The sequence below is a fragment of the Struthio camelus genome, chromosome 1, assembly GCF_040807025.1.
Source record: "Struthio camelus isolate bStrCam1 chromosome 1, bStrCam1.hap1, whole genome shotgun sequence".
NCBI classification, from domain to species: Eukaryota; Metazoa; Chordata; class Aves; order Struthioniformes; family Struthionidae; genus Struthio; species Struthio camelus.
Window position 1 is genome coordinate 13,774,281 of NC_090942.1, and position 12,753 is coordinate 13,787,033.

Sequence of the window (12,753 nt, forward strand, 5' to 3'; positions counted from 1 at the left end):
TTATTTGCTCTGCTTAAAATCAACTTTATTTATCATCAAGCAATTCCTTCACAGCTGAATACTTAAATCACTCTCTAAAGTAATACTTTAACACTAAACAGAATATTTCTGTGAAAGTATTGAAATTTTCAATGCAGTAACAAGGAAGGGAAGATTCGCATGCTAGCAGTACCTGTAATGAAAACACTATTTCAGAGTCAAAATGCAGGCATCTCGGGGGCTGGGGGGATGAAATGACACCGAGTAACACTTGTCTGCAACACAAAGTCCTTTGGCAGTGAAATGGAAAGTCTGCCACCCAAAAAGCCACTGGTAGTGACAGTAATGACGCAATTCACTGCTACCCACAAACATGGTACCAGTATCCAAGTAAACATTTCTGAAGTTCTGCACAACACGGCATTAACAGGAACACTACTGCATTACAGTCAATAGGCCTTAAGCAGATTTATCCACTCTGCAGAAGAACAAGGGCCAGAAGAGAGAACTAAAACACAGGACATATCAGAAGTAACAGTTCATCAGAAATAACAGTTTATATAAAGAGCTCCATATAAAACTGAAAATCCACGGGGGGGGGGGGACAACAACAAGCAAAGACTAGTTCCAGTACATCAGAAGGCATGAAAGATTTATTGCTGAAGCAAAAGTCTTAAGTTGTATGTGGCAGGAACAAAGATCATAGCATAGGACCACCTGAAACCAAAGCAAGACTTTTGTCAGACAAATGAACAACTTGGGAGCTGAACTTCGCAGAAAAGGTACTCCCCTCTTAAAAAGCAACCGCATCAAAACGAATACACCAAAAGGTAGAGGACAAAACCACTTTTTTTTTTTTTTTTAAAAGCAAACTAAAAAGTATATATTAACATAGTTACTCAACCCAGAACACTTACATCTTTGAATACAAAGGAAGTTCTGACAGCAATTAGTAATCCCAGCATTGTTCATATTCTGTTTGCAAGGCATTCTGTCTATAAATCAGGATGTAGTTTGTCTCAAAAATCAAATAGGATGCATAAACTGCAAGAACTGATACACTTTAAAACTTGGAAAGTGTTTAAAAAAAAAAAAGATTTAGGCAGCTCAGAAGAAGCAAAATTACAGAACCAAGACATACCTGAGCAGGTATGGCAGAGGCCAGGTCAGCCGTGACCACTGGGCAGGTTTTTAAATGGAAATAAAGTTTAAGTTTCAAGTGCAAAGTCACATTTGCTAAAGTATTTTCAAAGATTAATTTACTCAGTCTGGACAAGACCTGTGATGCAGAAAATTGTTTGCCGTCAAGGGGGATGTATACATTTTACTAAAATTTGACACAACTGAAAAAAAAAAAGTGCTTGAACCATAATAGATAATCAACATACAGATCACGAGCATACAAATGAGACTAAAAAAAAATATACCTAAATGAAATAAAAAACAACAAAAAAAAAACAGTATCTGTCAAAACTGGATTTGATGAAGCTGAAGCCTTCTGCTAATCCACTTGAAAAGCTGCATGCTTGGTGCAGACTACAACGTGCAACTCTTCCCTTTTACTGTTCTCCAATAGCTGGCACATAGAAGGGGAACAGAAGGCTACATGTTTGTGTGTGCGCGCTCAAGAGGCCACAGGGATTATGGGTGGAAATTTGCACATAATCCAGAAAACCCAAGGGCAACTGAGACTGTATTTCTATCCAGATGACTCAAGTTACCACGTGAGCCAATCTGCTTTTCAAATCGGAATGTGCTAGACTAACATAACTTACCATGCCACACATGAACCACTTGCTTATGGAGTGAGGGGAAAGCAAGATCCCTGAGGCTGCAGAACTGGTAGTAATTTCTTAACCAGCATTAATGAAAACAGCAAGGAAATATTAGCCACATCCAAGAGTTTCTATTGCTTCTCTAATACGTAGTTATGGCTATGCAGGAGTAATGTTTAGTAAGTCAAATGCTGATTTGATTAATAATTCCTTGACAGATCTATTTTAGATTAAACAAACCAGGGCGCTCATCAGTTAAATGCCCGATTTTAGTGCCATGCATAAGTATGCAGTAACATTTTGAATTATACCAACCTATGAGCAAAAAACGTTTGCAACAACAAAAGGGCCTCAGGTGGTTGAATCAGACATCACCTGGAAAAGAAGTCACATTGTTCTGTTGCTACAAATGAAGCCAAAATGATCAAAGGTTATAAATTGGGCACATAAGGACAGACAACTTTTAGAAAGTTATAGGTGAAAAATACAAAAAAATTCACAGATACAGAGGGCTTTAGAAAGAATAACAGGCTTAGGATTTTAAGTTTTAAATACTTAGTTGAAGGACGTGCTGCAGGGCAGTTTACTGCTATTTGTAGCTACCTGAAAAGAAACAGAGTTCAGATGTGTTTGAACTATCCAGCAATATGTTACATACAGAATTAAATAAGTTAAATTACAGAGTGTTGCTATTACCACATCAGATGCTAGCTTAGCCTTGAAGTCTTCTTCCCTCAGAACACGGCTTAACAGAATTCTAGAGCTCCACAGGAGTGGAGAGAGGTGAGCAGTTAACTTGGACACCACTTATTTTCTTAATGAAATAGCTCTTACTTCTGAACTGCGACTCACAAGGAATCTTCCTACTGGATACGTTGGCAAGTATCTTTATTGCCTTGCACTATCAGCATACGGAGCAATTCAAATCCAAACATGCCTCAGCGAATTGCAGGTCACTGCCAAGACTGAGGCCTTTACGACTTGGTAAGTAAGCGTTTAGAAATAGTCTTTGTTCCAATTTAGTCAGATAACTGACTCAAGACAGTTCCACTTCACATTTTTGAATAAAAGATCAATCGTGGCTTGTAAAGGGGGAGAAAGCAAGCACAGAAGGGAGTCTGCCCCCTTGCCCCAGCTCATCTGCAGAGAGAGGTTGCTGGTGGCACGCACCGGATATCCAAACGTGCTCCACAACGCAAGAAGGTTGGGGGAAGGTTTGCCTCTCTGCTCCACTGTTAACATCTGACAACAGGAGTTTGGGGAGTGCCTTCAATGAGCAACAGTAAGAAATCTGGTGGAGGGAGGGCTGATTTTTCATTCTGAATAATCTTGATTTACAAAGAATGCCTCAACTCTACCTTGATTTGCTACAGCTCCTCACTCCAGCATGGAGTAAAGGCATCCTATGCATTAGTGCAGGTAGAAACATAACCATTTACAGAGGCAGTTTAACTGAATTATTTTTTGCAGACCCAAAAATAAAACCAATTTGTTATTATGAACCTTTATTAAGCGGCTCACATTTCAGTATAAATCACACTAAAAAGATTCTTAAAAAAGATATTTACACTACAGTGCTGACACATTTAAAATGAAAAAATTGGTATAAATAAGCTCTATGGAAAAGCCTGGAATTGTCAAAAAGAATTCTGGCTCATCTTACAAAAAATATATATGTTAAATGTCAGCTCTACTCTAAAACCTACAACTCAAAATTATTTAAAGACTTCTTTATGTTAAACCTGCAGTGTTTACAGTGCATCTGGCCCTAAGTGCTTTGATACTTCACAGTTATGGACAGGCACTGAGGAATGTTACAAAGCTACATAACTATTTTCTGTAACAGACGCGAAGGCAAGTCATAAACTCGCCTCACAGAATTTATGAATCTTTACATTATTACGTCATTAAGTTCAAAAAGGAATTTAAAACTATATATACAAATTTAGCACAAAAAGTCATCTTCTCTTTGTCCATGCAGATTTGGATATGATGAACTATGTTGTCTTGTATCATCTGGATGTATGTGACTTCCAGGGCATAACTTCTCTGGTGTGTCCTTGTTGCCAGGGTCAAATTTAGAATCCATTTCAAACTTAAATGCCGTCAATTCAACGTGATCCAATCTAGTCTGAACAGTCTGACCCTCGATGTCATTAGGTGCTACCGTCTTACCAGCAGAATCAACATTCGTAGATTCTTCTTTTATTCGGTGAGATGCCATAGGTTCATGTTTTATTGACATAAACTCCTCCTGCAGATACTTCGTCTGCAGAGTATCTGAACATTTGGTGTCTTCGGAGGTATTTTTGCTTGTCGTACAAATTCTGTTGTCAGTCTGAAGTCCGATAACCGAAGACTTGGGGTCTGCAGATGTCCCTGCTTCAAGAGTACTTGCATTTTGAGAAAGTTCTTCCTCTGAATGATATAGCTTGAGTCGGATGTGCCAAGCCAAACTGCACACAGCTGAAACTGTTTTGAACTGGTGTACGACATTCCTTGGAATAAAATAAATGTCATTATCAAATAACTGAATTCTAGCATATCGAATGCCTTCCCTTCGGAGTTGATTAAGTTTTGCATCATCCACCCACTGGACGCACTGAAGGAAAATAAAAAAAAAAAGAAGGGTTAAAAGTCTGTTTTAAGACATGCAGAGGACATCCGATTAACAGTTCACAGCACGCTTACCTGTGAGAGTGGGGGTTCGTGCAAATCTAATTGCATTCGCTGAACTACCTCCAAAAAGTCTTCAGCATGAAAACAAATTACATCTTTGGTTATACGAGGCTGCTCAGACCTACAGAGGAGTAAGAGCAGCAGAGTCAAGGGCTGAAATTAAATGCTACAGAGAATAATAAAGAAAACATGCAGGCAATGATAAAGTAAAAGTGATCTAAAAATAAATGGGACAACTCTAGCAGAGAACACATACTGAAGAAAAAACGTTCACTGAAACGGCTACTTCGCAACACAAACGCGTGGAACTGGTGAAATGAATCAACCACAATTTCTTTACAGGTGGTCAACAAACAGTCAACAAGACTCTACTTTTAACTGTCATCTGTCTTTCTTGATGCTGAAAGACAGATGCAGATATGTTCTGCTTACTCTGCCAATACACTAACACAGTAAGCCCATCAGGTACCTTAAAGCATGCAGTAGTCCGACTAGTAGTAGAGCAAACATTGCTCGGTATCATAGCCTCGAGCACCTTGTTCAGACTTAACAATAAAACTGAAACTACGTTAAACTACCATGATGCTAGTAAGCAGCAAATACCTGCATCCTCCATAACATCCCTTAATGAGTGTATTTGTGTTCACGGGAGAGCTACAAAAGAGCAAAATCTAAGTTATTGTTTGTCTCCGTATTCCATTTGTTCATGAGAGTTCACTTCTTGTCCCACAACCTCCTCCTCCCACCCTCCAGATAAATACATATCATTTATATAATTCCTCTTGAGGCATTATTCTCTAGAATTACAGTCAGTTAACAAAAGGCAAAAAAAGCTATGACCCCTAACGCTTTCTGATCTAAGAGCCAAACTCAGTTCTTCCACAGAAGACATAAAACCAAGTTCTGTGCATTTAAGAGACATCCATTTTTTAAAAGGTTTGAAAAAAAATGTGATGCTATGAGGATATTTCATTTACACAAATAAAGCTTACATTGGACCTTGTAGATTACACTGAAGAACTAAACTGTATTGCCAGAAAAATATATCAGCTAGAAATAGCATGGTTTATGAAAGACTTTCTTCTTTCTTTCTTAATCCTTTACAAAACCCTTCCCCATCCATAATTATTTTAGTTGCACACCACAGCTTTTTGGCAGGAGCGCAGCATCTTCCCACAGCAGATGGCTGATGCGCAGCAGCGGCACGCAGAGTAGCAGGCCCGCGGCTACCAGCGGTCCCACCACGGACCCTGGTTCTTCCTGCCTCTCCCAGCACCACGGGCCAAGCTGGGTGCTGGAGCTGGGTGCTCAGGCTCCGCAGCCTTCTCGCAAACCCGGGCAGAGCTCTGCAAGTGCCACCCCTCTGTCAAATGCTGCCCAAAGGGACTCATTTACTAGGGGCTGGGGGCGGACCAAAATAGTCCGACAGATTTCAGACTATATTTAATGGATGCTCAAGCACCTTTTTTTAAAAGGCGAGATGAAAACCAAACAATCATGGTGATTAATCAAGTTCTAAGGAGCTGGCAACAATTTACAGTTTAGTGGGCGTTTTAAACTGAAGAGACATGCTTATTTAGATCATGACCTCAATAAAGCAAAGAATATCCAGTTTGGGGTTATTTTCAGAAAAAAAAAATCCAGCTCAACTACTGAAAGTATGCTAGGGAGAATTTTTACCTCGTGTATTTTATTTTCAATTTTCATTTTAATTTTTATTAAAATGTCTCTTTACACGTGTAGAACCTATTTGACTCTACATACTCCCAAAGAGTAGTTAAACATCGAAAGCAAAAAGCTCACAGAACAATCGCTAATCACTAGCATCAAAAACATGAGCTACCTTAATCAGTCTATCTGCTTTTTGTAATGCAATTATGTTTTTATTCTTCAGAAATTCCAGAAGTCCCTACCACAACTATAGTGCCGCTAGAACTATTTCTGGCAAGACAATTTCTGTTAACCTCATCCTTTGAAATGGCTGGACTCCTTTTTAAAACAGATTCGAGATTATAGGTTCCTACCATAAGCATTTCTGATCTCATGCTTTAAGTTTGGTAACATTAAGCAACTTCCTATGACTATTTAGAGAGGCACACATATTTGTTCCATGCACTGGAACAAAACTTGAAAGCTGTCTTGCTGATGCAGAGGACAGAGAAGGCTGAAGTCTGCCAATAACAATGCCGTAAAATCTCTTTTGCTGTCTCTGTAAAAACGACCCCAAATTTCTCCAAGTAAAAAACTTCAAAGTTCCCATGATTTAAAAATTCACAAGCATATTTGCTAATAATATCTAGAGCTCTTCAGCAATTTCTAAACATCTACATAAACTAAACAAGACCACAATCAATTCATTTTACAAAACATCTCTAACTCATCTTTGGGAAAGAAAAAATAATCTTTTTTTGATCTTCCAAATGATATGTTTTGTTTCTAGTTCTGTCCTCTATCCTCAAAAGCAGCTTTTTTTTTTTTTTTTGCATTTCAGAAATTCTATCTTTTCTGAAAGACCCTGTTTATACTACTTTAATAATATAGGTACCCATACTACCTTAATATTCATGACTATCAACTACTAAATATATGCCACTTTAAATCTTCAGGAACTTCCGAATTATACCATTTCGTCATCTATGATAATTAAATCAGTTCACCCACAGAGCTGGGTGCTGACTATTTAATTACAGCTGCCCTCATAAAAGGACTCTGCTACTTCTTCCACAGTTGCATTGAGTGTACAAGCGACAGTGCTGAGTTCCCAACCTGAATCCTTCAACTCGAGCAGCCATCAGTTTTACAATCTTAATGATTATCAGAAATGTCAAATTCTTTGCATGTGATCCAGCAACTATCTCACAATATACGATAATCTCTTCATAAATATTGTAGGAATATGTTGTGGGGCTTCCCCGCTGCCACCAAGAAACAGATGGCAGCCACCAACAACAGCAAGTGAAGTTCCTCAAGATACATTGTCCACATACACGCTCCGCTGCCGCTGCATAGACGTACCTTAAACGTGCTAAAAGAGATTTTTTGCCCAAGAACTATTTACGCAGAAGATGCACATGCATTGCTCCCCTTAGTGCTCTGCAGCCAGATCATAAGGCAGAACATACTTCTTCAGTTTCCTCTGAGCACAAAAGCCAAGGGTAGACTCTCACAGAAACACGACTTACATCACCGATGTGGACAGCACTTCTTAAAGAATTCAGTAATGGTGGGAAGCAACTTCTTGTTCTTTAAGTGCTTTTCTGTATATATATTCTCCTACAAGCAATGCAAAGCTTTTCTGCATGCCTAGCTCATTTTCATACTAATTACAAATAACTTAACAACTCAGGTCAGCAAGTCTAGGAATTGGTTCACCTCCCTCACAAAAAACAGAATGTTACTTTTATATATGGAATCTCATCATTGAAATATGTGCTTTTTTAGTCTAAGGTTTAGTTTTGTCAAGCAACGTAAATAGATTAAAAAGAAAAAAAACTTTCAAATTTTTCATCCATACTGCTTCCTTTAAAATAAATCTACTCACAGCTTGAAAATTATGGTAAAGTACATTAAAATAATTTTAATGTTGCATTATTAGTTAAGTAACGATGCTTCGTTATCATAAGCCCTGATTAACGGTCTTCACAGTAGGAGTACAAACTCCTTTTCCAAATTATACATGCACTGGTGGACAGGAAACAAATTATCTGAGGTCAAATCAAACTTGAAATACCACAATCAACACAAAAAACATGCATTTTCTTCGTCTACATATGCAAGCGCTAAACTTTAATTTATTCTACATTAAAATATACATTTTCAGTCTTTATATTGAAATGAAATGCTGATAATTACATTTTTGCCTCACTGAAGCACTTTCAAGAAGTTTTGCCCAATTTTGCCCAAATCAGATCACTTCATTTTTATATATATTTACTGTATATATTTTAAAACTAATTCCATTCATTTTTTCAAATTTAAAGCGCGTTTTAATAAAGTATGAATAGACTCCTTCTAGAAGGGAGAATATGGAAGTTATAATTTGAAAAGAATAAAAAGCAAGAATAATATATTTTAGAATATAAATGAACATGTAATAGTTTCTAGGGGAGAAGAATCTTGCTTTGGAGGGGTGGGGTGAGAACGAGAAGTTATCATAGACATTTAAATTGCTATCTTTTTAAATTCTTATTAATTTCCACAGGCGCTACTTTAAAAAACAAACAACCAACCAACACAAAATCTTTCTTTGATAGCTGCGTTTGCCTCTCTCTCAAGGAGAGAACATAATTTAAAATAGTCAGCTTTACACACTTTCCCAGGTCTTGCCCTGTTACCACTTGGTTATAATCCAGTCCAGCTTCTCCCAACTGCAGCAAGCAGGAAGTTCAGCTCCAGCTGTTATCAAACTGGAGAGGAAATAAACTTTGAAACCTCAGAGCTCGTAACAGAAACACATTATTAACATGTGAACAATCCAGTTCTTCCCCGACAGCAATCTCATTATTATAAACTTGTCTCAGATAACTCACGCACTATCGCACAAATTTGCATCATTTCATCCAAAGGGAATTCCACTCCTAGACAGAGCAAAAGGCGATTTTTGTGCTTGCTTCAGTGTGAAAAGCTAACCTCTAAAACCAATGCCATCCTCCCAGACCAAGATTACAAGATCTTGAAAAGACATTCTTAGATTGGTGCCAGGGGCTTTTTATTTGGATAAAATACAAACAGCTTCTACTAAGCCAGATTCGTTTCCTGGATCTCATACAGGAGGGAGAGAGGGAGGGAGGGAGAGAGGGAAAGACCAAAGAATATCATATAACCTCCAATAGGACTCTGCCTGTGTGATCTACCATGAATAAATCAGGCTTAGAACAGTCACTACTTAGAAGCAGAAGCATAAAAACGTTGCTTATCTCCAGATGACATCGCAAAGAATTGCTAACAGGTTTTCAGGTGCCTCTCAGAGACAGAAATTCAGGTCAGTCAGTATGCACTATTTAAAGTGAAACAAAATATAAAGTGTTTTTAAAACCAACTTACTCACAGCAACTCAATTACAGCTATTGAACTACCATTGCAAGGCACCTTTTTCATTTCTACCACATACCAAAGCAATCTAGCAGAGTGCAAGCTCAGTACTTAGCTCTCAGAGATGGGGGCGGTGGCAGGGAGGGATTCCAACAGCTATTATGTCTTCTTTAAGTCTATAACATCAGATTAATCTATTCACTACCCCTTCTATCATTTAGAAATGGAAACTGAAGCAAATATTTTTCAAACATACAGCTGAGTAAATCAGTCAATACATACCACTCTCCACAGTGCACAGCCTTCAATACTCCCACAGCAGCTGTAGTCTGCCGTTCAAAGCCTTGTCCTATGTGATCTGCATGGGCTCGGGTCCGGTCTTCAAATAGCATTTCACGGGGCTCACTGGTTCGAGGTAGGTACTGCAAGTTTTTTATTTCATTGGTAGTTCTGCGTAAGAAAAAATATATATATTTTACATATAAAATATATAAAAATAAGTGATAGAGTAATTTCCCTTAAGGACTTAACTTCTACCCACAGTCAAGAGGATTGTTTCTTCCTTCAGTGTAAATGTATGGTCAAATCAGAAAAGCAGTAATACTTGAGACAAAAATGCAAGTGTAAGAAGCTACACAAAAATCAGAACACCCATGCAATATTAAAAAAAAAGTTTCAGGGTCTTGGGTACACTAACAGCTCCTAATAGCCCTGACCAGCCTCAAGCTGGGGCCTCCACCCACAGTCCCTACTCAAGGGCCCAGAAGTTCTATTTAAACTTGGGCTCAGTCCCTGCCCTAGTTGCATCGTAGAAATACTGGTCTCTTAACTCGGCCAGATTTACGCCTGGCCATGGGCCCTGTTGATCCCACACCCACAGACTGACTTCCTGGCTTCACCTTGGCCTTGCGCTGTCACCGTGGACCTTCCTATCACTGTGTCTAACTCTATTTACCATCACTAGTCCTGACCTTGACCTGTAGATTGACTTCCCAGCCTAATCTCACACCTACCTCATCACCATGAACTTGCCTGATGACCTGGAGACATCGCTAAACCTGGCCACCATCTCTAGGCCTGCCCTGCTCATCTTGCTCAGGTAGTGCAAGACAGGGCCCTGACTGTCAAAGCTCCTGCCCTGCCAGCCTTGTTATCGTGCTCAGCTCCTACCTCCCTGAGTAACCAGCCCTCGCTGCTTCCTGACAGTCAGGTACGAATGATAAAAAATAACTTAAGGAAAACTAGTGTATGTTTCCGAACAGTTGGAAAATGTGCATGTATACTTAGTTCAAAATTGCAGAATACAAAATGGAAAGGAGCAAAAGATTTATTCAATATTTTAATGAAAGCAGAAGAAAGGGGCAAAGCGGGAACAGAGCTGCAAGAACATTACTTGGCCAGCCCAAGTCCACATTGCATGACCACAATACATTACTAATGCTAAATTCAAGACCCACTTAGAGTCGTAGAATTATTGAGGTTGGAAGGAACCTCTTGAGGCCATCTAGCCCATCCCCCTGCTATATTAGGGCAGGTTGCTCAAGACCACGTCCAGCTGGGTTTTCAGTATCTCCAAGGATAGGGATGTGGATGCTGAACAGCTCTGGTGTTCAGACCACCCTGACAGTAAAAAGGTTTTTGTCCTTATGTTTGGAATTTCTTGCGTTTCAGTTTGTGCTCGTTACCTCTTGTGCTGGCACTGGATACCACTGAGAAGAGTCCAGTTCTCTTCCTTGTACTCCCATATCAAATATTTATATGCACTGATAAGATCCCTCTGAGCCTCTTCTTCCCCAGGCTGAACAGTCACAGCGCTCTCAGCCTCTCCTTACACGATGGAGAGATGCTCCACTCCCTTAGCAGTCTTTGTGGCCCTTCACCAGACTGGCTCTAGTAGACCCATGTCTCTCCTGTCCTGGGGAGCCCAGGACTGCACCCAGCACTCCAGGTTTAACCTTACCAGGGCTGAGTACAAGGGAAGGAAGGGAAGGATCACCGTGCTTGACCTGCTGGCCATGCTCTTCCCGATGCAGCTGAGGCAGCCGTTGGCCTGCTTTACTTACTACAAGGGCATGTTGCTGACTTATGTTCAACTGGTTGTCCACCGGAACTCCCAGGGCCTTTTTTGCCAGGTGCTTCCTAGACAGTCGGTCCCCAGCCTGTACTGGGGCCTGGCGTTATTCCCCCTGTCAGGCACAGCTCTTGATGCTTCCTTGTATCAGCTTCATGAGTCTCCTGTTGGTCCATTTCTCCAGCCTGTTGAGGTCCTTCTCAACAGCAGCCCTTCTCACAGTTCTGTATCATCCGCAAACTTGCTGCGGGTGCACTCTGCCTCATCATCCAGGTCATTCATGAAGATGCTGCACAGTATTGGCTCCAGTAGTGACTAGTGACTAGCCTCCAGCTGGACTCCGCGCTGATCACGACCCTCTGAGCGCACCAGTCAGCCAGTCTTCGTTCTATTTCGCTGCCCACTGATCTAGCCTGTACTTCATGAATTTGTCTATGAGGATGTTATGGGATACCGCACCCATTGTCCACAGCCTTGCTAAAGTCAAGATAAACCACGTCCACCACCCCCCCCCCCCCCACCCACTGAGCTAGTCATTTCAGTTTAGAAGGCTTTCGGGGGGGTCAAGCATGATTTCCCCTCTATAAATCCAGGCTGACTACTCACAATTACTTTCTTGTCCTACATTTTTCAAAAGGGTATCCAAGATCATTTGCTCCATCACCTTCCCAAGGATCAAGGTGAGGCTGACCAGCCTGGAGTTCCCCAGATCTTGCTTCTCTACCCTCTGGAAGGTAACAGTGGCATTTGCTTTCTTCCAGTCCTCAGGAACTTCTCCCCAACACCATGACCTTTCAGAGATAATCAAGAGCAGCCTCACAGGGACACTGGCTAGCTCCTTCAGCACTCACGGCCACATCCCATCAGGGCCCATGGACTTGTGTACATCCAGTTTAAGTATTCCCTAACCTGATCCTGCTCCAAAGGTAAGTCTTTCTTGCTCCAGACTTCCCCTCTGGTCTGAGGGACCTGGGATTCCTGAAGGTTGGTCGTACCAGTGAAGACCGAGGTGAAAACAACATTGAGTGTCTCGGCCCCCTCGGTGTCCTTTGTCACGAATTCCTCTGCCCCATTTAGCTGTCTACTGTAATCTGCCTTTCACTGCTGATAGGCCTGTAGAAGCTCTTCTTGTTGCTCCTTCACATCCCTCACCAAATTCAACTCCAGATGAGTTTTGGCTTTCTTAATCCCATCCCTTCATGCTCATATGGTGTCTCT

The 12,753-nt window shown here is 40.5% G+C and overlaps 1 protein-coding gene across 5 annotated transcripts in view; it reads right to left on the bottom strand.

The window, feature by feature from the left end:
• Window positions 1–517: 517 nt before the first annotated feature.
• Window positions 518–12,753, bottom strand: part of RSBN1L (round spermatid basic protein 1 like) — a 53,092-nt gene continuing 40,856 nt past the window's right edge. For 3 of the 5 annotated variants that reach the window (XM_068925901.1, XM_068925953.1, XM_068925781.1), the window contains 4 exons: window positions 9,747–9,914; window positions 5,037–5,087; window positions 4,446–4,554; window positions 518–4,356 (listed from right to left, as the gene is read on the bottom strand). In XM_068925901.1, coding sequence (XP_068782002.1) covers window positions 3,700–4,356; window positions 4,446–4,554; window positions 5,037–5,087; window positions 9,747–9,914 — 985 coding nt within the window. In that variant the 3' untranslated portion in view covers window positions 518–3,699. The remainder of the gene's footprint in view (window positions 4,357–4,445; window positions 4,555–5,036; window positions 5,088–9,746; window positions 9,915–12,753) is intronic. The other 2 variants (XM_068926016.1, XM_068925852.1) reach the window with 1 other exon arrangement.